The following is a 27,526-nucleotide window of genomic DNA, read 5'->3' as shown; positions in this document are numbered from 1 at the left end:
TTGGACCAAAATTATTGGGGTTGTCGGATGGGTCCAGGACCCAGCCCCCCCCCCCCCTGCAGCACCCCCACCCCCCAGCCACTGGTTTGTCGTAGCTTGCATACTTTTATTTTAACTATAGGCCTAATTTAACCTCATTCAGAAGCTCGAAGGTAAATTGAATAACTGTCAACATGTCGGAACATTTTACAATTTAATTCGTGTTTATATTTAGGAAAAATCCCCAAAATACCCGCATTTTCTATTCAACAATTGATTAATTTTGCTGCCCAGTGAAGCATGGAGGGGTGATTCCCTTTTCATGTCGTATAAACTATTGACCAATCATGAAGGGCCACGCTCGGAGGCTAGGTCTTTCCAGGTTTCACTGATTTGGGTCTATGTGATTGGATGTAAGATGTCATATGGGTGTGCGTGGTGACATGCGATTGGCTGATTACCCACGTGTACCACTGTGCGTAAACCACGTTCAGCTGATATTTTCACATTCACAACAAACCGGTGTGTGTATTCGTGCCATTGATGAGTGTGTCATTCGCCAGGAAAGGGGAATAAAATCGTGGAAAAAGAAAAGATGTCGCAGAAATTCTGGTTACTGGGCCTTTTAGGGCTCCTCCTTGTTACTTGTGAGTATAATACATTTTAATATTTTGACAGGTAAATATTATTTGCACAATATTTTTGACTGATCATCAGGACATTTAAATTTGGATGGTGCCTGTGGCCGGGCTATTTGACATGGGATGGTCATTATAACGCCAGAGCCTACGCCTTGATTCTTAAGCTTACTTGGGTTTTTTTTCTTCCAAAATTGTGATGACCGTGTTATCACATACATTTTAATTACAATGGGTCATCGCATGGTTTTCAACAGTTGCATCAAATATTATTAAGATTCGTCTTTTCAAAATGTAAGCTTACAATTACAATTTAATTTACATTAAAATTAATAGTATTAGTACTACAATACATGAATACGTGAATACATGTATTCAATTTTATCATTTATGATTGAAAGTTTTCGGAGGTGGTACCCAGTAGATGTGTACCCATTCGTGAGGGGGAGGGGTAAACCCGCACTTGCTTTTCCGTTCATCTCTCGTACAGCAAATCTTCGCGCTTGAACATGCAAAGTCATAATAAGACATGTACACCAGTATTTACTTGACTTGAGTTGAGATTGACGTCCAGAACTCTAGCTTCGAATTTGCACACAATAGTTACGCTTTGGATTCGATGCTAGAGTACATTGCTATCATTTTTCGGTTTGTCAGCGTTGCAACAGGTTATTTTGTTAAGGGGGTACTACACCCCTGCCCAATTTTGTGCCTATTTTTGCATTTTTCACAAAAATTATAGCGCATTGGGGACAAGTAAGATATGTATATTATACTATAGGGGCAAGGATTACAACTACTGCACTGGAAATTTTATTTCAGCACAGACAACAATTGTGGAGTTACAGTCAAAAATGAGGGAAAACCAATATTTGATCAATAAATCAATAACTACTTGCTTTGAGTTGCTGAATTTTCAGTACAGTAGTTGTAGTCCTTGCTCCTATAATATACATATCTTACTTGTCACCAATTTGCTATAATTTTTGAGAAAAATGCAAAAATAGGCACAAAATTAGCCAGGGGTGTAGTACCACCTTAATGTTGAAATTTAGATGAAAGTTATTTTGATGAATCATCTTTTGAGTATTAAAGATTGTAAGTAGAGTAATGGGGATACGCATCCTGCACAAGAACAAATAAACACAATGGGGAACGATTGCTCGCTACAAGAGGAAACTGAATATAAAAATAAGAAAGAGTGAACAGTTTACCAACCCAAAGTGTTACAATTAAACATGACAACAAATAAATACAAATCCCTACCGGCATATAACCCAACTTGAAAAAAAGCAAGGGAATATGCCGGCATGGGAATCGAACCCACGACCTTCCTATCTCTAGACGGACGCCTAATCCATTAGGCTACCAGCTCCCACGTTTATCAATTTACTTGAGGAAATGTCACTCTGAATTAACTTACAGCCTATGTAGCAGCAGAAAATGATGATGATAAAGCAGAAACAGTTGAGGAAGATATTGGAAAGAGTAGAGAAGGATCCAAGACAGATGACGAGGTTGTGGAAAGGTGAGTTGCTTTTGAATTATCAGAAAGAGATTTTAATTAAGATCAGAAAGAGTGTGTGGCAAGTTTTTATCAGCATTGCCAACTTGCCAAGGTGGTGTGCTATGGAAAATTAGACTACTATGATCAGCTCAGAAAAGGCAAGAATGATTAAGATTTTTGTTACTGAGCTTGAGTCCCAACTTACGCCTGCGTGTGAAATCACAAAACCTGTGTCAGTCACGCAATATGCAAAGCATAGTTCATATAGGTGGTGTGCCCAGCAGTGTGTACACCATTCTATATCAATCCACGATGCTACGAGTCCCGCATGTTACGAGCTGATCAGAGTATACAGGGTGATTTAAAATGAACTGTACCCAACTTCAAAAATTAAAATAAAATACTTACCGACATTTAAATAATTTGTACTTGTAAGTTGTAACAGGATATTATGTTTTCTATTATTGGTGAAAAAATCATGTCTTTACCTCTAATGGTTTTGAAGAAATAAACACTCTCAGAAAACACACCAAAAACGATGTTGTACACGGATGAGTATTCTATTCAAACTAGTGTTTTACGGCATTCTGCTCATTCAACTGCCCTCAAACACTTTTAGTTCAACATAAATTGCGCATGTTTATTTAAAAATGAAAATAAGATGAATTGTAATAAGTAAATACAATTAAAATTAAAAACTTACCGACATTTTATATTGCAAGCTGTAAGAGGGTAGTAGTCTATGTTTCCTATCATTGGTGAAATTACGAGTGTATGGCTATTGCACCAGCACCATTTCTATTTGAATTCAAATTTCCCTCTACAATTTCAAGTCAACGGGTCCTTTGTTCTCAATGTATTATTTAACATGTAATCTTTGCAAACCTGATATTGTAATTGAATATCAATATTATTGATTTAATAATGCGAAATAAGATTTGTCTTGGTTTTGCTGTACATGTACGTAGTCATGGTAGTTGCAGTTTGTTACTGCAGTAAAGAACACGGATAAACCTAGTTCCGTGTGTTGGTCTAAAAATGGGATGATAACTTGAAAATGCAATATCTTCTGACTAAAACCACTTATTATCAAAATTCAAAATTTCTACTACAGAACACTTATCACTGCTCTCTACGATAGTTTTTTTGATATGTACAATCTCCGCAAATAATGTAAAACAATTGGGTGAAGTTGGGTACAGTTCATTTTAAATCACCCTGTAGTGCACTCATGCTGAGTGCATTAGTTTTTCTTTGCAGCTGAAGCTAAAAATAGCAAAATTAATCAATAAGTATTGGCTAGTGAAATGACAAGAATCTTTGTATTATATATAAAGGCATTTTAATAAGCAGGACATTTTTAAAGAAATTAGAAAAGTGATAATTGTTAAATGAATCATAAAATATTTACCTATTTCAGAGAGGAAGAAGCCATCAAGTTAGATGGATTAAATGTGGCGCAAATGAAAGAAATAAGAGAAACTGGTGAGAAACATGCTTTCCAAGCCGAAGTCAATCGAATGATGAAGCTTATTATCAACTCACTCTACAGGAACAAAGAGGTAGGTCTAACCAACATTAAAACCTTACCTTATTTATCGTATTTTGGTGCCTTTTAAAACCAAACTCAAACCATCAAGTTGTCATGGCTGTCAATGTTGTTTGGATCTGTAGCAATAGGGCTTTCTGGTGTGGATTACGAAAAGTCAATTTTGTAGGAAAAGTTTGAAGCACTGAACTGTAACAGAGTTTGCATTACCATCATGGAGAGCAATAGCCGCGTAAGTAGGATTGTTTTGGTACTCAGGAGCAGTGTCCGATTTACAATTTTTTTCCTACCTGCACTGGTGCATGTAGCCCAAAATTTCTACATGCACAGCAAAAAGTGTGCATGCACCAAAATTGAAGCAAACATAAAATCACATTGAATCACGATCATTGTCAGTTAAGCTTGTAATAATATTTCCGGCTCCCCTGTCAGTGTCATTTTTATGCCGATCAGTCGCCGATTTCTCAGCCAAAACACTGGATGCTGTGGCTTCATCTGTTCTAGAACTAGTCGCCGACGAGGTGCACGATTTCCAGAATGATGCAAGTGTTTTTTGAGCTATTTCCTTTTTTGCTGGACATTATTATGATTATTTTCCGTACGTAGACAAATATTTCCCACGGTTTAAATTCCGGTTCTTTTTTTCTTCAATGAAATGAAAATGACACTCTTCTACATGTGCGAGAGTATCGGGAATTGGTGGCATATGATGTCACATTACGCTAGCCCCTCTAAGGGAAGTCATAGTCTTGGACCAGACTGTATGTGGCTATCGCGAATGTTCGTTAGGATGGACGAGTAATGCAAAGGCTGTGTAGAAGACTAGGGATTAGGGAAGTCACTGAAAAAAGTGACAGTTCTCACGTGATAGGGGTATCGGGAATTGTCAATTGTGCGATTTGTGCCAGCCCTTCTAATGAAGTCAGAAGATGTTGCGCTAAAAATAGATTGGGTTTTTCCCAATCGGACTGACTGCTTGTTTACTTTTGTATATTGGCCTTGTCATATCGCTAGCGCTAAAATCGTACATGCACGTGTGCAGGCAGGTAGTGAAAAGCTGCATGCACAGAGGGAATGTTACATGCACTGGTGCAGGTATGCAGGTGGTAAATCGAACACTGCTCAGGAGTCTCAGGAATTTCATTCATCGATGGATAGGGCATGGGGAAACAGCTCATCCCTCTTGACTAGATTAGATATTTTTGTTGACTTTGCTATTTAATATAACTCGATGCTCAAACTGCATAAAGCAATCATGCAATGCAACAAATGATACCAGTTTAAGTATTGTAATGTTATATCCACAGATTTTCTTGAGAGAGTTGATCTCCAATGCTTCTGATGCCTTGGATAAGATCAGATTGATGTCGCTCACTGATAGGACTGCACTAGATTCTAAAGAAGAAATGGAAATCAAAATACAGGTAAGCATCTTCTTTTATATACGAGTTATAGGATTTCATCTAGACTGATGCCCTCAGTTATCAACTTTCTGGGTTGACGACTGAGAAACTTAAATGTGTTTAAAAAAAGTGGTGGACTGACTTTGCAACAGATTCTGCCTGCATTGAGACTACACAGTTTGTGTCCAAATGACTGCGTTTGTCATTTAAAACATATTTTTAGGACTTCAGAGCACGAAGTTTCACACTAAGGGGCTGATGTTACCATGCTTCAGTGGTTGACAGACCATGAATGTGTGTCATATTTTGGCTAACTCTGTGATACTATAATGATCTAGATGTTCTGCAGGCTGTGGTCTTGGATTTAACGATTCTCCTTAATTGAACTGCTGGTCACAATCAGATTATCTGCCCTTGTGACTGTTTTTTAGCCAACATCAGTTTTTGTGCAGTAACTATTTACCAGCAATAAATGTTTATACTAGAATTTTTGCCAGTTGACCTTGTCCTTACATCACAATGTTCTTTATAAATTCAACCCCAGGCAATCTAATGTGAAACCAAAATTGTGGATTTGTTGTTTTCTTTATACAGGCGGATAAGGATAATCACATGTTGCATATCACAGACAGTGGTGTTGGTATGACCAAGGCTGATCTAATCAACAATCTGGGTACCATCGCCAGGTCTGGCACAAGCGAATTCTTTGAAAAACTCTCGGTAAGTGCATTTAAGGAATTTATGGTAAATGAAAAGGGAGATTACAAGAACGTTTGGATGAAAAATCAAAGTCAAAAATTCTTTTTCCACTGCAGGATTGGAATGTTTTTGTTATAACACAGTAATGCGCACTTCATACAGTGTGATAAGAGTTGTAACAAGATAAATAATTTGGTACACAGAAACAACTGCAGGGCTGATTATGGTGTGATAGGTTCTTGTGGGTTCCAAACATGTTTTCATGATTTTGTGAAGAAAAAAACTGGGGAAATGTTGAAATATTCTTTTGCCACAATGTTTTTTTTTAATCCAAATTTATTTTATTTCGGTATAGTTGACTTCTAATGCTTTTTCTCTCCTACAGGAAATGAGTGCATCTGATGCAAATGATCTGATTGGTCAATTTGGTGTGGGATTCTACTCCTCATTCTTGGGTAAGATAAAATGACACAATTATTTAAACCATACTGTGAGGTGGTGATAAGTGCACCTGTAAGATTTGCTTCAGTTATCAGAATTTCAATTAAATAGATTGTCCTAATGTGAACACCACCTAGTTTGTTTTGCCATTTGGGTTTGTAAAAAGTTCCTGATTAGCAGTTGGAGTGTATTCAAGTTAGTAAAGAAAATGCCATGAAAATTATGTTTTTGAGATACTGCTATCGTCCACACCTTTGTGAAATGAATAATAGCCATGGGATGTTTAAGATGGGACATAATGTATCAAAAGCAATCAAATGGGGTCTACTTGAATAGATACATGATTCGCTGCAAATTCATCAAGTTTGAATCAGGGGCATATGACAAAAATTCATCTACTTGGTGAATTCCCTTACGTTGTACCACAGGAACAAATCGTTACATTTGAGGTGAATGTTTTTCTTATTCAGTTGCTGATCGTGTTGTTGTAACCACAAAACACAATGATGACAAGCAATACATCTGGGAATCTGACTCTGCTGAATTCACCGTAGCTGAGGACCCAAGGGGGAACACACTAGGCCGTGGTACAACTGTTAGGTAAGTTAAAAGGCACACTTATTAGCTCTTGTTTAATTATGAATCCATCTTACATAGACTGGTGCTTCACAATCTGCAAAATCCATTGATAGTTGCCATGTGTGGTACAGTCAACTTGACAAAACAATATTTACAATCGACACACAGTCACATTCAATATACACAATACGTTATAGGAAATAATACTACTAACCCGAACTTGTCATAAAGTTGCTACAAGTTGAGAGGCTTACTCATATTTGATCATGATTCATGGCGGGTTACTCGCAATGTGGTGGATTGAAAGCTTTGTGATATGATCAGTGGGCTGCATAGTTGCAAAATGTTCCAACTTTGCCTTTTCCTGTCACATAGTGACTACACTTGCAAGTTAGCTATGCATGACTTGCAGTTCAGACTGCAAATTGTCTTTGGTTTAGTATTCAAATTGGTGTTCATTATGAAGATTATAACACCAATGAAATGATACCAAATACCATAAAGCATCATGTAATATACTATTCTCCTTTTTTCAGTCTGCATTTGAAGGAAGAAGCCTTTGACTTTTTGGAGGCAGACACCATTGCCAACCTTGTAAGGAAATACAGTCAGTTCATCAACTTCCCTATCTACCTATGGACCAGCAAGGTATGATATCTCATGTTGTTTGTTTTTCTTACAGTGATGCTACAAGTTATCATTTCTTTCATTCAGAAAATATTGCAAAAAGCTTTTTTGTGGGGGGGGGGGAGTGCAGGTTAGCATTATGGCTAAAAACTAATGATCCAAGTCATGTAGTACATGTAGCATTGCAACCCAATACACAAATACATTGGTTTTTGTCAAGTCCCCTATGTAGAAATGCAAGATGGCGACAACCCTGCCCGAGAGTCGGCTTAAAATGGATTTGTTTATGGATCCTTTGTTGGGAGTCGATGATTTTAAGACCGACACATTTATGCTACTTTTGTATTTTTCAGACTGAACAAGTAGAGGAACCAATTGAAGAGGAAGAGGGAGATGCTGAAGCAACAGATGAAGAGAAAACTGAAGATGAAGGTAACTGATAAATGAAAGCAAATTGATGGGAATTATTCAATGAGGTGGAACCAAAGAGCACCGACTTGGCCATGTTAGCGTGTCTCTCACGGAGGTCAATATAATGTACAGCCTCCAAATTTGAAGTGTGTGGTTGTTTGCATTTTGCGTGTAATGTACGGTGCCAAAAATGCACGCAGAGTGCTGAATGCGCAACGCTTTAGCTGATAAATTCCCGATGTGCACTATTTACCCTCCATGGGCTATTTACTCTCTGTGAGGAACAAACTAAATGACAGATTTACCATTGCATTACACATGGGGCAATTTTTGAGTTCAATCTCGTTAGAATTATTACATTATTTCAAAATATTAAAATTCGTAATACAATTTCACTGATGCCACATAGTTAGTAAAAATATGTGTTTGGTGTTCTCTTTCAACAGATGTTGAGGTAGAAGATGAGGAAACTGAGGATACACCAAAGACAAGGAAAGTTGATAAAACCACATGGGATTGGGAGGTGATGAATGAAAACAAACCTATCTGGACAAGAAAGTAAGTACACAAATCACACTTGTTATGTAAATATTGCATTTCCACATGATTAAAGTTACAGGTGTAATGAGCACTTCAGATGTGATATTCGCGGTCATAGTGCACGTTAGAATACGACTGTTGCTAGGTCAACTGGATCACGCTTTCTTTGTTATGAACCACTGATTGAAATGATCACAACACAAAGCCTATGACATATTAAGAGGACTTGTCCAGGAAATTCGACTTTTGGGTGGCAACGGCCAAAAATAGATTTTCCTTATAAGTTGAGTGGTAAGAGGCCTTTGTCTCATATAAACACTGGTGGTTTTATTTTGACAATTTATATTTTGTTGCCATAGTAACGGACATTTTTTCCATTATTAGCCAATTTAACTTTCGAGCAGTAAAATACCCTTTTATTAGAGTAACTGTACCTCACACATAAAATTTCTCAATATTTTCTTATAATTTTCCCGATATAGATGGAAGGCTTAGTAGCTAATAGTATTAGCTACTAAGCCTTCTAGTAATACATTGCATAACAAATTAGAATGGGGTCAGAATTGGGCTATACCATTTATTTTAAATAGGGGTGTTTTTGATAATTTTGAATATTCCCATTTAGACCTAACTTCTGGGCTTCATATCCCGTATGGTAACGCTTCATTTGATTTGTCATTTTAGGGTTGACTTGATGGGACATTGTTACATTGAAAATGGAAGAAATTAGTTTGGGAAAATCATGTGGTAAACGGGTGTTGCCAGAAAATGTTGCATACTTTCAATTTTGTAAATGGATTTAGGTGCATAATAAAGCTGATTCTCGCATATAATACTTGTATAAAATTGTACTATTATCGTGTACAATAGTTTAGTGTACTTTGTATAATGTATTTATATAAAAAAAAAATAGCAGAGTTGCCATTCCGCATGTAAGTGTTGCCATTTTAAGAAAAAAATGTACTACATCTGTAAAAAGTTAAACGCATGCTTGCAACACTGATGGTGTTCATGATGAACTAATAATAAACCGTACTTTGATATTGACTTGTCATATATTGCTGCATACAACTAAAATTGACATTATTATAATAATATTTGGATTGTATTTACAATATCTACAGTTGAAAGTTCTATATCAGTTTCTCATAGGCTTAATCCCCCCTTGAAATATGTGTAAAAATTCCGATCTTCTTTGCTCGTTTTTAGGCCTTTTGGGCACCTTTTGAGATATTTTATGACAACCAGTGGATTGCAAATCGATGAAAGTTTAACATATGATTCAATGTATGGGTATCCTGAAGTTCCACCTCGTTTTCCAGGTACGAGGCACTAAACAGTGCCCTCACTGTTTTTGATATGCTCTCAAGACTATTTCATGGACCTATTTTCTCGATAATTATAAAATGCGACTTTTTTGGCGACCCAAATTCATGCATAGGCTTTACACTTTATTTGAGATATAATTTGCTACTCTCTCTCTGATTATTTGTCTAAAGGGCAGCCCAAATACGTCAAAAAGTTTTTGTATTTTACGGAACTCATTAAGGTTACACAAATGACGCATTGATTTAATGGTGTGCTCCTTCAAGGGTAGGCTACCGAATGTTCATAAAACTTTTGTTATTATTATGTTCTTGAAATATAAAATGTTTTGAGTAAAACACTCAAGGTTTGAGTGCTCTGTGACATTAAGCGCTATTAAATTTATATGGTGAATTCTGAAAATGTGCACATTTTCAATATTTTGACCATCTATTTAGATTTGCATTAAATACCAATTATCTACCTTTAGTTTTTGACCGTTTATCTACTAAAAACCGCTTTAACCCTATAGCTAGAACTACGAAAAACAACCCCCTCTCCTAACATTTTTTATCTGTCATAAAAAACACATGTGCCTGCGCCCAAACGACCTAAGCTAGTCGTAGATCCATCCTTTAAACGCTCATGATAAAATGTTCTTACCGGGTAGAACCGGGTAGAATCGATCGTCAAAGATGACTATAGAGGGGGGGATTGGTGAGGCACCCATTGGTTTGTACAGTAAAATCAATGATTTTCATTTTGCGAATAGTGTGTCTTTTCCTTTTATATTGAGGAGAATATTCACTGAAAATTAAATTTGTGTAGAATTTTTAGCCCAAAATCAATTTTTTTTTTTTTTTATACTTTTGTACATGGGCAGAATTTCCCAAATTTTCATGGGCACCCTCACATTATGACATCATAGCAACATTGTGTGGGGAATATTTGTACTTATTTTGGTATTACTGGGTAGAGGAAACCCATAGCTATACATTGGTACCAAATATAATGGTATCAAAAATTAGGGGGTTACATTATTTCTTTTGGTAAATTAAAATGATTTTTTCTCCCAATTCAATTAATGAATTAATAATAATAATAATAATAATAATAATAATAATAATAATAACACTAACAACAACAACAACAACAACAATAATAATAATAATAATAATAATAATAATAATAATATAAAACACTTAAAATGCAATTTTCCAATTTTTTAAAATAGAAACACTGCTTTTTTGGAGAAATTGTTATTCATTAATATTTTATAAATTGTCAAATGCTACCAAAATATTTTGTTATGCAAAATTGTTCTCTACTAGTAAGATTATCCCTGAACTAATTTTTCTTGAACTAAAAATGAATGATTAAAACCAAAATACTATAGAAACACTGTATTTTCAGCATTTTGATATTTCTGGAATCTCATATTTATATTTGCAATACATTAGGCTTACGATCCAATAATTTTAATTTTCCCAATGCTAATATTACAAATGAAGGCAAAATAGACAAATAAGAGATTGTAAAAATAGGGAAATTTCTAGAAACACTATGAGCATACAGATGATTTCCCCAAACCATTTTTTCTATAAATTCTTAAAGCATACTTTAATCTTCCAGGAAACAAAAGTTTGTTGAATTAGAAGCGTTGGCATGATACTTACAACCGTTTCAACCATACAGGTTTTATGTACTTTTCAAAAAATAAAAACACCCCTCTTAGAAAAGTGGTATCTCCCAAATCAAAAGGCCCTCAGTTCCCATTTAGGTCCTGAAACACAGACAAGACCTTGACCTAAATTTTACCCTCACCAACTTTAATGAACCCGCTCTAACTTTTTTCCAGAATGATATCGAATTGACAGAAAATTTTACACATAATTTTGCCAAAATCACTCAATTTAAGGGAAAAGAACAATTAGCCGTTTCCATGGCAACAATAAGCTGGTGTCACTATAAATGTTATTTTTGATACATCACCCTAAAGTATCATTGATTGACACAATATGAAGAAAATTGGTGATTTTGCGTTTTGCCACAAATTTGAAAAATAAGTCTATTTTCCTGGACAAGTCCTCTTAAAATTCGGAACAGGTGTATGAGGCTTGGAGCAGTAACCAATGGTTACTAACATGCACTACGACAGCGAATAGTGTATATTGGGCCCAAGTTTTTATGCATTTTGATGTGGAAGAAGGAATTATGCACATGAACCGCATCAATACGCACTTATAGGAATCAATTTGTTCTTTAGTTAGTCTCAGTTAAGTCCCTGTCAGACTCTCTAATCAAGTACTTGTAACAAGTGGAATATTCTCAGCTGGTGTTTCAAGCAGACATTTTATCATTCAAAATTTAAAGGACAGTGTTATTAGTGAACTATTGCATGACACACCTCTGATTGAAAAACAGGATGTGCAATTTTTATGAATAACAAAACGCTCATTTTAAGTGGTATTTTGGAATAAAAGGTATAACATTTACATGTCCCATCAATGCTTAAGTAACATGGGTGTAGTTCTCAACATTTTTATTGCATTGAGTTTGGGCACTTCTTCATAAACGTGTGATGCAACTTCTAGAATTAGGCATTTCTTCATAAATATGTAATGCAACTTCTAGAATTCTTTCTCATTCTCACAATCTTTGCTCTCATTCATGATGCATCAGAGACATACATGTACACACAGACTAATGAAATTATTGCTATTATAAAATCTTATTCAGCCCCAAAGAAATTGAAGATGAAGAATACAATGAATTCTTTAGAGCATTTAGTAAAGAAGAGAAGGATCCACTGTCAAGGAGTCATTTCACTGCAGAAGGCGAGGTTACCTTCCGTTCCATCCTGTTTGTACCACAGAAGGCTCCACCACAGATGTTCAGTGATTATGGCAAGAAGTTTGATCACATCAAGGTGTGTATTAAATATCTGTTGAATGGAGCACTTATCTTAATTTAATAGCTTGTCTCAAAGGCCAGGCTTCTAATGCAGAATCCATGAATTAGCAGTGTTTGCTATATACACTATGTTTTTGAAAGTTTTTTTCACCAATTTATGTATTATTAAACTAGGGAGAAAGAAGTTTAAATAAATAATTGATATTATATTGGGAAGCTGATGTTAGGTTTACAGAAATTTATGAGACATTTTAGTTCACAACTTTACCTACCTTCCTCTACCTATTTTCTGCACAACATGGAAGCTGTCACTCATTGTAGTTATGTTGGAAATATTAAAATCTAGATACCATATACCATCTGGTACTTGGAATTAGGAAGATATTGTAATTGTTATGTGTTTATAATTTCAGTTGTTTGTAAGGAGAGTTTTTATCACCGATGACTTCGAAGACATGATGCCCAAGTACCTCAACTTTGTGAAAGGTGTTGTAGATTCTGATGATCTTCCTCTGAATGTATCCCGTGAAACACTGCAGCAACACAAACTCCTTAAGGTCATCAAGAAGAAACTGGTCAGAAAGGTAAGATGATCATGTCTTAAACAGTGTCTTAGCTAGCCACCTGTCAGCCCGTTTGGAATGAGCAAAACTTGCAGGCAAAATTAATGCCTTTGACAGATCATACATTAAAATTGTACCTAGCCCTCACCCTACCAAAAGCCAAAAAAACACAGCACAACGGAATTACAAGCACAAGCAGGCCTTATTTTAAGTATGCTTGGACCAGGAGCTAAATTGAGCTCCTGGTCCCAAAGATGGCTCCTGGTCCTATTATTTGTAAAATATTGGACACACAGGAGCCAAAACTGGACAACCATGGGTAAAAAAAAGCCTGGGTGCTTGCTTAATATAAGCCTTGAGCACAAGCTTCCCATGTGATCGGATTGCCCAATGATCTGAACATGCATATCTGCACGAAAATGGTGGCTGGGCACCGTCAACCCTCATGGCTAGCATCCCTGGTTTTGTTCTCCACACCCAAAAGCAGACCAGAGAAAAATTGTTTTCTCCATCTTCTTCCTTCCTTCCATTCTTTCCTTCACCTTTGCCAAAAAACAGAAATGTATTAACCTCTTGTTCCCTTTGCTGAGGCCTAACCTACTGAAAGCCACAGCACAATGCGATTGCAAGCACAAGCATCCAATTTGATTGGATTGCATAATGATCCAACCACAAATATATATCCAGAAACTGGCTGAGTACTGTCAACCCTCATGGTTTGCACTATTTTCAAAATGGCAAAATTTTACGATTTTAAAATGATCAATAATTTTCATGTAACACAAATACAACCAAGTTGTGCTAAAAATTCTATTTGTTCTGTTGTAGACTCTTGATATGATCAAGAAGATGGACACTGAAGAATTCATGGAGAAATTCTGGCCAGAATATGGTACCAACATCAAGCTCGGCATCATCGAAGATCACACAAACCGCTCACGTCTTGCCAAGTTGGTTCGATTCAACTCCTCCAACTCAGATGAGCTGACCAGTTTAGGGGATTATTTGGAACGTATGAAGGAAAAGCAAGATTACATTTACTTTATGGCTGGCCCAAGCAAACAAGAGGTATGAGAATATGTTGATGTTGATTGTAAATGTTGTCAAGTGTTTTACGACTTCAAATGGACATGTCCAATGAAGATTTGAGTAAACATATTATGTGACCCACTGGGTCGTTACAAGATTTATGTCAATTTTTTTTTTCAACTAACAAAAGGTGAAACATGAGGTGTAATCTAGACTTCCTCAAAGGGTTTGACATAATGTACTGGGCTCCATACCAGGACTCAATCTAATTTTAGATGACAAGAAGTTACCCCCCCCCCCCCCAAAAGTCAAGTCATTTGGTCTAATTTTTAGCACAAGACAAGTCACTGGGCTCTAATCAAGTCACTTGAGATGAGTCCCTGTACAAATTCAATTGGTCTGAGTCTCTGAAAACTGACCATATCTGTAGTTACACAATTCTTGTTTGAATACATTCGTTGCAGGTTGCCAACTCCCCATTTGTTGAGAGACTGCTGAAGAGAGGTTACGAGGTGCTCTATCTTACTGAAGCTGTAGATGAATACTGCATCCAATCACTACCAGAATTTGAAGGCAAAAAATTTGCAAATGTGGCCAAGGAAGGTTTGAAAATGGGAGAAGAATCTGAAGCAGCTAAAACACACAGAGAAGAAGTTGAAGCTAAATTTGAACCTGTTATCAACTGGCTTAAAGATAGTGCACTAAAAGATGAGGTATGTATAATAAATCTTAAATGTTGCTCATTTCATTATTGGTGTAACCGTTTCCAATTAGGATTGAAGCATAATTGTTTCATCATCTTGTGAAAGTAGTATGAGATTGTTTGCCTGAAAAAATGTCATCACAAGACAGTAGTAACTCATATGAATTGTTTTTTTATTGTTTGGTTTTTTCCTTCTCAGATCAAAGATGCTAAAGTTTCTGATCGTCTTACAAATTCTCCTATGGCTCTGGTAGCAAGTTCATACGGCTGGTCTGGTAACATGGAAAGAATTATGAAAGCACAAGCATATGCACAATCTAAAGATTCAAATACAGAGTAAGTGTTGCATTCATTATTTTTCATCAGGTGTGTGCCTGTATGGTGCGATGACAAGATCAAGTGAAACCAGTTATCTCCTAAATCTTCATTTATAGTTTCATTTAACATTTTTGCTCATTTAACTACCATCAAACTATTATGATTTCCAAGATGACCGTTTCCATGGTGCAAAATAAAAATGAAATAAGATACACTTCTTTTTGTCATAACTTTTAGTGAAAAAGTAACTCTTTGTTGCTTGGTCTCATTACAATGTTTGCTCATAGACAAAGAAGTATCAGAAGACATGCGCATATTTTGGGGGGGGGGGCTTTAGGGGGCGCCAGCCCCCTGGGGTAAAATCAGGGGTGGCCAAAGCGAAGGGGCGGCGGAAGAAGGGGGCGGCAAAGGAAGGGGTGCCGGAAGAAGGGGCAGCAAAAAGAAATAGTAAAGAATGAAGGGCTGAAAACTTTTTGATAAGTATAAAAAATTTCGAAAAAATTGTACTATACATCAAAATATGTTGCTTTTTTTTTTTTCGCTCTTCACTTTTTCAAACGACCAAAAAAAATAAAATTGGGTCAACCTTTTCGGGCTGTTATGTTGAGGAAGGGGCGGCAAAATTGAATTTCCTTCAGCCCCCCGGGGTAGGAGCGGCCACGATACGCCACTTGGAAGAGGACTACACTAGCTTCCATAAAAGAACGGCACTCTCTTGCTCTGATTAATGCATGTGCCCGGTTAATAAGCAATGTGGGACAACTGTATTAGTAGGGATGACCAATGAACCATCAACTTGATTAGAACACTCCCATAGACATGCAGGGAGCTCAACTGTGCACTGCTTGCACAGCCATTTCTAAATTGAGCTCATTCTTTTATTTTTCATAATTTTTCTGTAAAAATTGGAGATGTTAATGCCAATTATGTTTTGTAACTATCCTGCAAATTACAGCATCATAACTTATTTGGTTTTTCTGTAAAGTGTGAGTCAAAATTGGTCAATCGCCACAGTGCGCTTAATTGCCAGTGGCCCAGTGCAGCACTGCTCAGAATGGCACAAAATATTCAGATGAAAAAGATCAGGTGAACACCTTGACCTACTGAGCTGTAATTTGGCAGAGTTGTTGTTATTACCTCTATCATACCCTCTGTAAAAAGGAAAAAAAACCGGACAAGTAGATCTCGAGTTAAAAATTAAATCACCAGCTTCCCTTTGGAATTTCCAAACACCTTTCGAATCATGTTAAATAGACACCTTTCTGAACATAAATGTGAAGTTTCATGCTCATTTGTTGTATTATTCACCTGATCTTAACCCTAAACATTTTCTTATATTTATACCATCTGCACTGACTTGCTGCTATACACGCACAGGAGCTGTACTTTTAAAATACGCGCCTAATCAATAATGAGTCTTTCACTCCATTGTTAAAGTACTGTGCTCTCTGTAGCATATGGCGTGACCAGGCCCTGGATGTGATGGTTTTGTAGCACATGACAGTATTCATTCAAGCCTATCAAGGTCTGTTATTAGCCACTTGCTGAATGGCTGGGCATTATCAGCTATCAAAGAGATACCTTATGCTGCTGCCAATCACAATAGAGGTTAAACATTTTGTTAAAACCCCAGAAGTGATATCAGGATAAAGCTGTGCATGTTGGTACTTGATTGTTTGGATTCCTATGTTGAAAATCCCTTGTAGTACATTAGTATTTTTCTTATGTGTAGTGTATATTGTTGTGGAAAAAAGTTCACCTGGACTTTTGATTTTGTGCCACTTTGGCCATTATGGATGATTTTTGGCAAATGTTTTCTAAAAGCATGATTTCAGTGCCTCGGTTTGAAGAAATACTTAATGCTATTGACTAGTAAAGTGCCATTTCATAAGAAACCCTTTGATACTTTCACAATATGCTTGTTTCATGTTTGCATATATATTAAAATAAAGAAATATAAAAGGTAAATATATGCTTATACCAATTTTGCTCACATTGCTATATTTAGACTTTGTCAATTTATTTCGCTCCAATGACCGGTCAGAATGGGAAACTTTGAAAATTCATAATTGAAAAGTTTTTGACCGATTTTGACCATTTAACCACCAAAATACTTCTGTTGATGAGTTCTTTCCAGAAAACAATCTTTTGTAGCAAAAGGGGCAACATGAAATTATGATGGTCATCCCTAGTATTAGCCAATCAGAACTTCAATTCCATGCTTACACTGTGTATTTACTTGCTCGGAATGTAAACAAAGACCTTTATTCTCTGTCAGTAACTATAGTGCTGTAAAACTTATGTTTGTTTAATAGTATGGAATGATATGATGATGACAATCATACACTAATTTATAAATTGTCTTGTTCTCATTTCAGCTTCTATTCAACACAGAAAAAAGTTTTAGAAATCAATCCCAAACATCCTCTTATGGGTGAACTCCTTAGCAAGGTAGAAGCTGACGAAGAGGACCCAGTAGCCCATGACCTTGCTAGAGTCATGTATGAAACAGCTACATTGAGGTCTGGATACTTGCTAGAAGATTCAGCTGGATTTGCAACTAGAATTGAGAGAATGCTTAAACTTAGCATGAATATTGATATAGATGCACAGGTGAGTTTGATTTTGGTTCATATCAAGCATTGATAAAGAAAGGGGGCTACCGTATTGTTTGTAATAAACGCCCCGGGGTGTTGCATTTTTCCAAAAGGTGGCATTTATTGGAAGTGAAATGCAATTTAGCGATTGTCACTGCATTGTCAGTCATGCAGCATGACTGATGCAAGTTTAAGCTTACTCGCACGATATGACATGGAAATGTTTGCATTTTGTCAATTTTTCATGGAAATATTGGAGGAGTTTATTAGAGGGGAGCGTTTATTACAAACAATACGGTATATGCCTCGCCACTAAAACCTGTATCGGTACCCCACTCATCTCTGAGAATCATCAATGGCGGTCACCTGTTGGATGTGTGTTAGAGTTTGTAGGACTTTACTTGATAAAAAATATAAAACTGCTGCAGGACTAAGTGCTCAGTATAACAATTACAGAACATCAGTTTATCCCCTCTGATCGACATCCTACCCTGAGGTCAAGTTAACTGTGCAGTGGAAGTGAATATGGTAAATTTTAGGCTCTGGACACATGCACAGCATGGACAAAGTTGACTTTGATGACATCCATGACTAAAAGATTCAAGAATCAGCTGCTGATATTTGATGTAAGAGTAGCAGACGGACACATTTGTCCAAATAATCACTTACTACTAGTAAATTAGCTTGTATTATCATGTCCTTGTTTTTATTTTTATTTACAGGCTGAAGAATGGCCTGAATTTGAAGAAGATGAAGCTGATGAAGGTGACGAAGAGGAGGAGGAAGAAGAGGAGGAGGACGAAGAAATTGATGTAGAAGAATTAGAAGAAATGGCACAATCACTGGATGATGAAGAAAAGGTAATTATTGCAGGCAGTAACAGATTTTTCTTTACTGTATAAATGATATGTGATGTGATCTGTAAAAACACTTGACATATTTCTTTATTTTTTTTTCAATCCTTTGCTTTTGATGTTGAAGTCACAGGTACAAAATGAAAACAGTTCTAAAAAGGGTTTTCACATATCACATCACACAGACCAATATAGTCTGCACCTGATTTTAAAGGATATATTGCACAGGTTTTGGAATTTGGTGTGAATCTGTGGATCAATTAACTTAAGGGGGTACTACACCCCTGGCCAATTTTGTGCCTATTTTTGCATTTTCTCAAAAAATTATAGCACATTGGTGACAAGTAAGATATGTATATTATAGGGGCAAGGACTACAACTATTGTACTGAAAATTCAGCAACTCAAAGCATGTAGTTATTGATTTATTGATCAAATATTGGTTTTCGCTCATTTTTGGCTGTAACTCCACAACTGTTGTCTGTGCTGAAATAAAATTTCCAGTGCAGTAGTTGTAGTCCTTGCCCCTATAATATACATATCTTACTTGTCCCCAATGCGCTTATAATTTTTGAGAAAATGCAAGAATAGGCACAAAATTGGGCAGGGGTGTAGTACCCCCTTAAATTGCATTAATAGTTCACTCTCCTTACCTCTTGAAGGCTACACTTATTGTGAAAATCAAACAATTCCTCCAAAATTCCTTTTCAAGAATCGACAAATCAATTACATATTCTAATCCTGTGACCATTCATGGATGTGCTTTTCAGTTGAAATCCATACACCCCCATATGGAAGACATGACCTTAATCTTCCACACTCCCTGTATGGAATATTAAAGTTGTGTCTTCTTTAGGGGGCATTTATCAGAGGAAAAAAATCTTAAATTGGGGAGAAAATCAAAAGTAAAAACTCTTCCGGTTTGTTTCCGAGTTCATATCCAATATGGCGATGCCCACGTAACAGGATATTATGCTGGAAAATACTTAGAAATTTATGTCTTTAAGTGTATTTTAATCAGAAATGTGATGATATCCTGCCATAATTAGGCAATGAACTGGATGGTTCATAAAGTAAGAATAGGTTAAATTTTTTTGTCCATGCAGTTTTTGTGACAGCCAGCACTGATACAAGTTTTAAGCTTACTCCCATGATGTGGCATAAAAAATGTTGTTGAATTTCTTTTTGATTCACTAAAGATAATATTTTGAAAGCTAATGATTTGCAATTATTATTTTTGTATTCTGTTGCAGACTGAAGACCATGATGAACTTTGAGGCAACAATGTGTACAGTGGGAGGGTGAAATTTCGACACAAATGGCACAACGACTTATCAGTACATCTCAGTATCTCAGCTAGATAGACTATTATATATTGACTTCTTAAGAGGGAACGAGGCAATTCATTGCATTCCAAGTTTTCTTGCTCTACACTTTATTGGAGATAAGGAGAAGTTCTGTGCCCCTTTTGTGTTCAAGGTGCTTTCGTGATCAAGTCTGAATTGACATTTTCCCTGTTGATTATGCAATTGTTCGCTTGTACACACACCAGTAATGCCAAAGTTAGAGTGGCATTTCATGCATGTTTGCTTTTGTGTGTGTTTATACTGGCAAAGATAGAAATAATAGTGTAATTATTACCTTTTCATTGAGTAACTTCATTCAGTACAGATGAGTTCTTCAACAGCAACACATGCATGAAATGCCAATCATCAATGCAATTTACTTTTGGCATCTGCTAGCCTCTATTTTTTGTTTCAGACAACCTATACTGCAATACCTTGTATTTTGTGTTCTCTGATCAAAACTGTTCACAAAATTCTTGTAAACTCATCGGTGTAAACTAGAGTGATTTGTTATTTAACTGGATACTGCTCCAGAGTCTACTACTTGATAAGATGACTTGGGAATAAAATGGCCGACTCCAGGGGTAGAAATGGTTCACATGTATCACATGGAAGAGATTCCAGTTACGATTCATTAATACATACAATGTACAAGATATACAATTAATGTGTATATATTTGATATTGTATAGAACTGACTTTTTAATATTGTGTTTGAATTACCTTTTTCTTTGAATAACTTAATAGGTATTTCTTCATGGAGATTATCCATCATCAGTGTTTACTCTCTGTGGAAATTTGGTCACCAAACTTTTTACCAAATTGGCCCAATTTTGGCTTGAAATTCCTCTAATTGTAATACAGATATGCAAATTCTTAGGCGCCAATCTAATTTTCGCCGCGGATATGTGGCCTCTGAGTAAACACTGTCCATCTTGTTAGTGTCGGACCATTTATGAAGGGGAGGAAGAAAATTGATTTCAACAATGAAAAAAGTGAATCAAATCATTCCAAAACACAAAAGTCAAATGTGTCAGCACTTTGTACTAAAATAAAAAATATCTTTTGTTACTTATCCAATAATAGCAATTTGGTTATTTAATATATGTATAAATCAATTATTGTAAAACATTGAAGAATGTTATGAACTATAATTGTTTTGAATTTGATAGTGTTATTAAAAATGTTGTATAAAATTTGTGTCCATGAGTTGTTTATAAAACAAGTACTTGGATAGAGAGATTCTATGGAAGTGGAAGTCATACTTGGCACTGTTCTTTTTTGTGTAACAATGTAGTTTGTGATATTGCCAAATATTGTACACATGATGCGACTTCTTGAAGAACAAGCAACCTTAATAGGCAAGTGTCAAATCACTTGGCAAAGCTTGCAACAATGTCTATGTACGCTTGTGGAAAAGATGGTCTCCATACACCCCCTGTAGAAGATGTGACATTAATTTTCCACGCAAGGGATATGAATTTCAAATGAGGTCATCTGAATGGGCGACTTAATTCAGCCTCTGTAGAAGATGTGACATTAATTTCCCCCGCAAGGAATATGAATTTCAAATGAGGTCATATGAATGGGCGACTTAATTTGAGATCTGGGAGATTAATGTCATGTCTGGTAAATGGATTTCAACTGGAATAGTCCAATTTGCTTGCTTTTCACTATGGTAGCTTCAAGTGGAGGCATTGAGGGTTTTGATAAAGGGTCGCTTACAGGATCAATATGCAAACTACCTGATCAACCAACAATGCTGTAATGCCAGTATCACAGACTACATAGTGTGTTTTGTTGTAGAATTTATTGGTTGAAGGGAGGAGTATACATATCTACTGTACGTAAAAATTCATTTGAATTAACACACTGGTATCATATTTCAAAGGACAAAATGTAGGCGGGCAAAAATAACAATCATGGGGAAACGCCTACAGAATCGGGAGCGAGTTTGAATAGCTTCCACGTCATGCAATGTACCAAGTCCTTTGTCATGCTTCACTCAAATGAAACTTTTACTCTACATGTAGATCGAGATCTACTCTGTCCATGATAGATGGTTATAATAACCTTAAGTCTGTCTTTATTTTATAATAAAATTAATCCCACATGTATTCTTGGTCACTTCACCACAGCACTTATTCAGCCCAGATGGAGACCTCATAATGCTTCGTGCATTGGAAGAGAATTCGCCGTCATTCTAAATTGCATGTTTGAAAAATAAGTGTTTGCATGTTTTGAGCTTGTATGCTGCATGCAATTGCATTTACATGCAGGTAATCAGATTGTGGTTTTCACGGTACGGGTACATGCTTTAATCTCTTTATATTTCTATTTTCAATACGAATTGCATAAAATTGACACCAATAAAATTGATAAGACTGAACAATAATTTTACTTATTAGAATTTGTTCTTGCATTTCCTTGCCAAAATGTTTTTGAATGTTGCAAATGGAAATAAATTTTATGTTGTGGGAAATGGTTTATTTGTGTCTCTTCTTTGACTGATGCATGTAAGGGGCTTTTGCACAAAATACTGGGTTTACCACTCTGTAAAACTATAGCAGATTCAACCCATCGTGGAACGTTTTTACAACAAATTAAGGCTACCGGGCGATCATGCATATCGCGCTAAAGACGTGGTACAGATGGTTGACAGGCAGCCTGGATTTTTTTTGGAAAAACGTCCCATGATGGGTTGAATCTGCTGAAATAGTGGAGCAGCAGGAAAATCTTGTGCACATTTTGTGATTACATCCCATTAGAATGCAATAAACTGACTTCAAAGAATAGGAAGTATTGGACAAAGTGCAGTCTGTTCAGACATAATGGCCCTAAAAATTACTTGAACTGCTCTCTAGTCATTAGGAATCTGGAAAATATTCAAAAAAGTACTTTGACCAATCTGCGTCCTATTACCTTAAAACTTAACTGGACCAAAGGTGGGTGATGAGATCGATTGCCTCGTACGGAGATTTCGGCATCTGAACAAAAAGCTCATATTTTCTCATATCCCCAGTAAAATTTTAGGCCCGAGAACTGTTTTGATGGTTTGAGCAAAAAGGGAGTAGCCTCGCTCTCCATGTAATGGTAGTAGTGTACAGCCTGTATGCATGGGGTTTTGCGATTCACGTTTTTGCTTTAATGTATCAAAACCACTGAGCAACTGTAACTTGAAATTTGCAATCGGTTAATGATATACCTCAAATTATGCAAGGTCCAAAACATGTGACCTGCTACCAGCCTAAGGTCTTAAGTTTGGTAGTTTCGAGATGCCCTGGTGGAGTTGATGTTCTATATTTGCCGTGCACATGTACAACCCTGTAGCATGTCCTTTGTGAATGGCCCATTGTGACCCAATTCACAAAGGACACGCAGACATACTATTCAGCTTGAACATGTGAGTGTGAAATAAAGTAACACCAACGCAGCAGCCATGAAGTCTTGAAATTACCAACTTACGACTTTACGCTCATTTCTGGTAGCAGGTCCCTTCACATCAAAACATGGTACAGTGTAGTTGTCAGTTGTGTGACATCAAATACCAGATAGCTTAAAAAAGACCCCCAAACTTCCTGCATGCTCATAAAGGGGGCAAAATTAAAAATGCTCCAAATTCACTAAAAAACATGTCAAATTATTCGTCTGGGTTCCAATATATGTGGTATAGGATCCCAAAAATGTAACATTTGCGTGTAGGACATATGTGACCATTCACCACAACTGAGCCCGGATGTCGCCAGTGTCGCTATTGAGATATGCTTGATGGTCATGTGAGCCCTGAAGTCACCAATCATCATTTTTGAGATATTCAACCAAAATATTCTGCTTAAAATTAGCTTTAAAATGATGTATATCATGTCTATAGTACTTGACATTTAGGAAGTGAAAAATCAATAAAACCGTCAATAAATCCTTTGTTTCCTATTGTTTATTGTTAAGTTCAATGGAGTATATCTCAATAGTGGCACTGGCGACATCCGGGCTCAGTTGTGGAGGATGGTCACATATATAGTTACCAAGTTATGAGGCTCAAAAGGTCCACGGTCAATTTGCATGTTATACAGGGGTGAAAAATTAAAGTTGCTCCGATTTTCGTATATAATGGATGCAAACTTGTCAGTTTCGTAATAATGGATGCAAACTTGTCAGTTTCGTAATAATGGATGCAAACTTGTCAGTTTCGTAATAATGGATGCAAACTTGTCAGTTTCCTAATAATGGATGCAAACTTGTCAGTTTCGTAATAATGGATGCAAACTTGTCAGTTTCGTATAATGGATGCAAACTTGTCAGTTTCCTAATAATGGATGCAAACTTGTCAGTTTCGTAATAATGGATGCAAACTTGTCAGTTTCGTAATAATGGATGCAAACTTGTCAGTTTCGTAATAATGGATGCAAACTTGTCAGTTTCGTAATAATGGATGCAAACTTGTCAGTTTCGTATTAATGGATGCAAACTTTTCTGTTTCGTAATAATGGATGCAAACTATTTGGCTCTGAAGATGGCACTCGCTAGAGTTCCGAAAGCTCAGCCCTCTGAAAAGGACTTCTCTAGGGAAAGATTAAATCTTACTCATGTTTACCGACCTAGAGTACCAAGTAATTTCATATCGTAATGGATGCAAACTGTTCAAGGGATTCAAAAAAATAAATGTCCATCTGTTCAGAAAATAGATGATAAACCGGTGCAAATTTTATTGAATCCTATGCAATCCTACATATCTTTGCTGTGTGACATGCTAACTAGACATCGCAGATAGTGCAACTATTCTTTTTCTGAAACCTCTTTAGCTAGGCGACAATTTGCCTCAACTTATACGAAAATTGGAGCAACAAGCAATCGACCTGTGACCTTTTGTGCCCCATAACTTCTCAATGACAGGTCGTATACACACAAACATTACATTTCTGGGATCCGCGGCACCAGACGCACAATTTGACTTGTTTGAAAGTGTTGCGGGAATGAAATAAATTTTTGCCCCCTATACGATCCTATGGGGGTCTTTTTGAGGGTTACGGTCTCAAAATATTGCTTGGCAGACAGCGGATTTGAGTTCAGCATACCCACATTAACAAAACTAAGCCGGTTGCCAACTTTTACACTAACTTACTGCTAGGAACATGATTTTTCCAAAATGGAACCAGCCCGGGAACCAGTCTTATATAGGATCCACAACTTCCCCCCCCCAAAAAAAATAAATAAATCGAAATTCAAATATGTAAAAAGGCATGTGTAAAAAGGCATACGTGGACCAAATTATAGCATCACACGTCACTGGGTTCAGTCACAATGGTTCATTATGTAAATAAGAGACTGTATTACTGATTCCATAGCAGTCAACTCTCAAACAATAGAGTAAGCCAGGCCTATATATGTGTTTGTTAAAGAAATCCTGACTGCTATGGACTCAGTTACCAATTTTAAAACGGCCTCTTTCCTTACACAATAAACCATTGACTGAATGCAATGATGTGTAACGCTATAAATTTGTCCACATGTGTAAAACAAATAGGGCTATACAGGCCTTCCTTTTTTAAAATTGCAGGAGCTCTGTTAATAACTCTCCTGAGTATACTAAGGTGCTCAACAAGGAGCTCAATCTTTTGATAACTGTATTAAAACATAGGGATTTAAGTAGTGAGGAGCTCAGTAAATCATACTCCTGGAATGTTGTTAAAGAGAGCTGTAGGAGCTCTGGTGCAATAGAGCTCCTCAAAAATAAAGGTCTGGCTATATATACCTTTTTACATTTTGTAAAATATTTTTTGATTATTTTCAAAAGTATTAGGGGGAACTTTATAAGTTGTGGCAAACTATGAGCAAAACATTCAAGTATATACTAGCCCTAACCCAGGCCTTCCCTTTTAATATATAGAGTGCTTGCACAAAAGGTCATTAGTTCAAATCATCCTCCAGAGTCCAGACACGCTCCAGAAGATGTGCAAATGCATGGATTACAAAAGAATAACTTTGATTAATACCAGTTAACATGGTTAAGCAGGCGATTGGTATGATTGTACTCCATGCATTTTGTATGTCTTCTGGAGTGTGTCTGGAGGATGATTTGAACTAATGACCTTCCGTGCAAGCACCCTATATGTCATTCTTGGCCTCTTTGACTGAACACTGGCAAGGTATTAATATTCAAACATGAGACATGTCACATTTTGGTTCTTTTTATTAACACACCAGTGAGTTGAGTTGTCTACAATAATAATCATTTTATGTGATTGTTCCCCTGTATACTTTTATGTTAATGCAAGAAACTAGCAATAAGAGGATGAAGGAAGGCAAATAAATGGTGAAATGGCACATCACAGAGGTGACGATCAAAAGGAACCAAGTGACCCCAAGCTTCATTTCAACCATGGAAATATTAGATTTCCATGTTTCAACATAGAGCATGTAGATTTAGGTTTATTTTATTGTTCACTTTACAATGCAAGGTACTTGAACAATGATCATAAATATATTGATTTATCGTTGTACAGTGGGAACTCATTAACACACTAAGGGCGTGTTCACACTATGCCTGGGTCCTGGATACAACCTGGGTTAGACCCAGGTTGATTATAAGTGTGAACAGGAAAAACCTCAAAAAAATCGACCGGTCGCTTTTTTTTTTCAACCTAGGCAAGAGCAGGTTACAGCCCGGGTCAATTGTAGTGTGAACAGAAATTCACGGTTTGACCCGCATTACTAGAAGTAAACACACCCATTATCACTCCCTTTTATCGTTTCTGTCTGCACTGAGAAAAGAATGATTCAGTTCTTTGGGAATAAAATCCATAGACATATATTCTGAGATAAGAAAGTTATTTTCATGCAACCAAATTACTAGCATTATCGAATCAAGAAGTAACAATTATTTTTGTGAGTTTTTAACCCCAAATAGCTATACTACGAGAAGCAACTAGATAAGATTACAAAGGTTCAATTACAAAATAAAATAACAAAAATGAGCATAATTAGGCAGGGAGCCTGTTATATATACCGGTAATAGTCAATGACAGAATATGTACACGCTTGCATTTTTCAGTAGGCTTAGCCAAAATAATTAACCCGGGTCAATTTTCTTCATGAGAGTGGCTATAGTGTGAATCCGGATCAACTCAGGTCCCGGGTAAATAATTTATATGTGAACATGACCAAACTTGACTCAAGATATTTGTTTTTAGGGTATTTTGTGATACTTTCATCCTCTTTTTATGGAATGGTTCAATAGATATCTATGAAAAAAGCTTATTTCCAAAATTTCAGTCGCTTTGAACACTGAATTTGCACTAACTCACGGTTAGTACAAATTGGCCGATATCTTTGTCCAATCTGCAAGAAACGTAAATGTACACAAATATTGTGTAGTCCTAGGTTTCTGATGGTATAACAATGTCAACTTTTTGGAATAAGTTGGAAGGCAAGAGATTCTGTGGATCACGAAGTGCCCCAATAACACAAAATACAAGCAGAGGCCTTCACAATTTTGTTTTTCTAAGGAGGTTCCACTGCACAGCGATACA

General features: G+C 36.5%; 2 protein-coding genes across 3 annotated transcripts in view; one reads left to right on the top strand and one right to left on the bottom strand.

The window, feature by feature from the left end:
• Positions 1-27,526, bottom strand: part of LOC140148677 (MICOS complex subunit mic25-a-like) — a 358,926-nt gene that overhangs the window by 318,690 nt on the left and 12,710 nt on the right. The gene's annotated exons all lie outside the window — the stretch shown is intronic.
• LOC140148663 (endoplasmin-like) lies at positions 468-22,487 on the top strand. 2 transcript variants are annotated; one of them, XR_011858509.1, is made up of 19 exons: positions 468-626; positions 2,043-2,145; positions 3,545-3,686; positions 4,981-5,097; positions 5,671-5,796; positions 6,161-6,230; positions 6,687-6,816; positions 7,332-7,443; positions 7,776-7,854; positions 8,280-8,391; positions 12,418-12,607; positions 13,005-13,175; positions 13,983-14,222; positions 14,648-14,896; positions 15,086-15,222; positions 17,583-17,817; positions 18,524-18,661; positions 19,908-21,492; positions 21,577-22,487. XR_011858509.1 is itself a non-coding variant. In XM_072170699.1 (18 exons), the coding sequence occupies exons 1-18, from the start codon at positions 575-577 to the stop codon at positions 19,929-19,931; spliced, it is 2,427 nt and encodes an 808-aa protein (XP_072026800.1). In that variant the 5' UTR covers positions 468-574; the 3' UTR covers positions 19,932-22,487. The 2 variants fall into 2 exon arrangements, 1 of the variants encoding a protein (XP_072026800.1); XM_072170699.1 differs by having other exon boundaries at positions 19,908-22,487.

This window comes from Amphiura filiformis, chromosome 3 (assembly GCF_039555335.1).
Source record: "Amphiura filiformis chromosome 3, Afil_fr2py, whole genome shotgun sequence".
NCBI lineage: Eukaryota > Metazoa > Echinodermata > Ophiuroidea > Amphilepidida > Amphiuridae > Amphiura > Amphiura filiformis.
Note: the sequence above shows the minus strand (reverse complement) of the source record. Positions and strands in the feature narration are given on the sequence as shown.

Excerpts from the sequence above, each read along its gene's own strand:
- LOC140148663 (XM_072170699.1), top strand. The coding sequence starts at position 575 with ATGTCGCAGAAATTCTGGTTACTGGGCCTTTTAGGGCTCCTCCTTGTT. Across the intron at positions 3,687-4,980 it reads CACTCTACAGGAACAAAGAG|ATTTTCTTGAGAGAGTTGAT; the intron begins GTAGGTCTAACC and ends TTATATCCACAG. Across the intron at positions 15,223-17,582 it reads TCTAAAGATTCAAATACAGA|CTTCTATTCAACACAGAAAA; the intron begins GTAAGTGTTGCA and ends TTCTCATTTCAG.